Source organism: Phaseolus vulgaris, chromosome 2 (genome assembly GCF_000499845.2).
Source record: "Phaseolus vulgaris cultivar G19833 chromosome 2, P. vulgaris v2.0, whole genome shotgun sequence".
In the NCBI taxonomy this organism is placed as follows: domain Eukaryota; kingdom Viridiplantae; phylum Streptophyta; class Magnoliopsida; order Fabales; family Fabaceae; genus Phaseolus; species Phaseolus vulgaris.
The window spans coordinates 32512424-32515234 of NC_023758.2; the positions used below are offsets into that span (position 1 = coordinate 32512424).

The 2811-nt window shown below is 35.5% G+C and overlaps 1 protein-coding gene across 1 annotated transcript; it reads right to left on the reverse strand.

Annotated features, from left to right (window-relative positions):
• Positions 1-258: 258 nt before the first annotated feature.
• On the reverse strand, positions 259-2502 carry LOC137811530 (transmembrane emp24 domain-containing protein p24delta9-like). The gene is made up of 4 exons (XM_068613320.1): positions 2055-2502; positions 1738-1947; positions 734-810; positions 259-588 (listed from the first exon to the last, which is right to left on the reverse strand). The coding sequence occupies exons 1-4, from the start codon at positions 2280-2282 to the stop codon at positions 444-446; spliced, it is 660 nt and encodes a 219-aa protein (XP_068469421.1). The 5' UTR covers positions 2283-2502; the 3' UTR covers positions 259-443.
• Between the last annotated feature and the right edge of the window lie 309 nt (positions 2503-2811).

Here is a 2811-nt window from a genome sequence, read left to right on the forward strand (position 1 = left end):
AAAAATGATTTGCACAATTGATTATTGGTATCTAATCTGATGAAACCAGCTTATATTTTCCTCTCCAATTGTCACATTTTCGTATCTTTCATTTTTTCTTAAGTACTTCTCTTAAACCAAATACATCTATTTTATATTTTCTTTCTCACCTATTTCCTTTACATTTTTTTCTATTCTCATGTACGCTATCTTTCTCCTCTTTACCAAACGTAATGGCTTGTTGTAAAAAACACAATAAAGATAAAAAAAGGCCTTGGATTGAAGAACGCCAAGATTTCCTTTGAAAGTCGTATTGCCATAACTCTCTATATGCGCTTAACAAAGGGAAACATTTGTGACTTTTGAGATTATACTGACTACCCTTATGCGTATCCTCTTGATAAATTAATGCTAGTATATTTTACAAGATCACATAGGAAAAATGTAACACCCATCACAAAATTTCAAATGAGTTTCTTTTTCTCGAAGAAGGTCTTCAAGTGCCATAGTTGCATCCCTGCTACTGATAAGCAGACGAGGAGAGAAAGCAAACTTAACCAGAACATTCTGCTATTGGTTGCCCTGTTCAGTTCCTGCATTTCTTCTTCTCTGCAAATTAAAAAGCACAGAATAGTAAGAATGATGATTTTATAATATCCCATCAAGTATTTACACAAACAAGAATAATGTTTAATTTACTTTCCTATGTGAACGTATTCAATTAAGAATTTTCAGGCAATGATTGGTTGGTTACCTTTCACGAAGATAAAACATCTCGTCGTGAATGGAAGCAACAGAATCCTGCAACTTCCTTAGCTCTAGCTCCATTACCTGGTATAGAGGAGTTAAATTTATGTAAGAATTTGTATTTTCTTTCATCGAACATTGTGTCAGCAAAGATTACAACTTTTGCAATGTAATTGAAAATCAAAGAGTCTGTTCAGTTTCGCCTCAAGTGACAAATGTGTGGTATGGGATGGGAAGGCTGAGTAGGCCGTGATTTGCTCCAGAATATGGCATAAATTTTAGTGACATAAACAGGATTCAAGTAAACAAATTACAATAATATGCAATCATTCAAGAAAGCCAATTTTGTCAACAGAGAATAAGCCAAAAAAAGTGCTGCCTACCACTTACCCAAAATAAAATAAATGAGGCAGACAAAAATTTATCAGTAGGGAAAATATGTTATCATTTGTACGGATGAATGTGGTTCCCATTCAATATACACATTATACAGTAAGAAGATTTCCATGATTAGGAAAGTATAATGCCCTATAAGCTTGTCATAACTAGAAATTTCATCAGTGAGACTACTCTCTCTCTAGTCCTAATACAGATCTCTACCACTGGTAAGGGAAATCAGACATTACTTGATTGATCAGATTATATTGAGCTTGAGCCAGTAAATCACATAAGAGGATCATTCATCTCTTTTAATTTCCTTGGCTGTACATGAGTAACACAATCAACAACAACAAAAACCTTATCCTCAAGGAAAAGATCCTTAACATGGATCACACTATGTAATTTGACTCGGTTAAAAAACAACTTTTCCAAGTTATTTTCCATGAGATCCTCATAGTAATACTGAATTCAGTCCAAATAAGCTCTCCTACGAAAACTATTTGTTGGAATGCAACTACCAAGTAAATCTTGCAAAACAAATTCATTTTTTTTCCCAAATATTTTAGCACGTAACACTATACTCTACACCAAAATTAACTGCTAGAAACACAGTAGTGGCGGATTACTCACATCAACTTGTCCCTTTTTAGCGACATTAGACCAATCCTTGGCCGCGACACCCGTTTTCCAATCAAAATCCACAGTCAACGTTGTCGCGGGAGTCTGATCCAAAGCCCAAAAACAAGTCATGTAATCTCCAGCCTCCACTGCCGCGAACGCAAACTGCCCCGACTGAACGCGATCCCCGTAGTGATAGTTGTTCCCGTACGACGAAGTCACCTAACAAAAAAAAAACACACGATTACCATTCAACCAGAGAACACGATCCGATTCACTAATGGGCCCCAAAAAATATAATTTTTTGGCAGTGGGGTTCATGAAAATACCCGAACGGTGACTCTGACGGAATCGGGCAGAGGTTGACCCTCGTTGGGATTGACGATGAGGTACTTGCCCACCGTCATTGAATTGCTCTTGATGTCTTCGGATATGCATTTGGTGTGGCCAGACTGGAGTTCGAATCGAAGGGATTGGGTTGAGGAAGAAAAGAGCACCAAAAGCATAAGCGAAAGATGCAGAAGGGGTTTGGGGTTTGCCCCAATCATGATGATCATGATGAATGGATTGTGTGTTTGGTGAGAGAGAAAAGGAGAGATTAGGTTATGGGCGTGAAGTGTAGGTGGAGAACAAGAATCAATAGAGATTTAGCGGCTATGAATCATAAATTATTAATAATGATATTTCAAGTCTTAAACCAAACCAAACCAAACACGGTGCCAACTACTACTACTGTTGCAGCTGCACAACACAACCACGATGTCCATGTCCATTGTCAAACTTTGGATCTTACGTGGCCTCTTTTCATTGGAACTTACACGTATTGTTCATACTCAATCAGAGGAATAAGATAAATAAATAAACAAATAAAATTATTTAATAAATCAATTTTGTAAATTTTGTTTTGTGATGATTAACAGTTTTGTCTTAAAACATCAACCTTTTATTATAATATATTTCTTAAAATACATTGCATAATAAAAAATACACTGTTTTTCTTCGTATATTTATTTATTATTCGCTGATTTTATGTTTTTATCATAAAAGTTTGTTTTTTTCCAAAACAATTAAAAAAAAAACACTTTC

What these genes read in the sequence shown, in the direction of transcription:
- LOC137811530 (XM_068613320.1), bottom strand. Translation starts at nt 2,282, where the DNA reads ATGATCATCATGATTGGGGCAAACCCCAAACCCCTTCTGCATCTTTCG. An exon ending in CCGTCAGAGTCACCGTTCGG is followed by an intron (nt 1,948 to 2,054) that starts GTATTTTCATGA and finishes TTTTTTTGTTAG; the next exon opens with GTGACTTCGTCGTACGGGAA. An exon ending in CTAAAAAGGGACAAGTTGAT is followed by an intron (nt 811 to 1,737) that starts GTGAGTAATCCG and finishes CCTCTATACCAG; the next exon opens with GTAATGGAGCTAGAGCTAAG.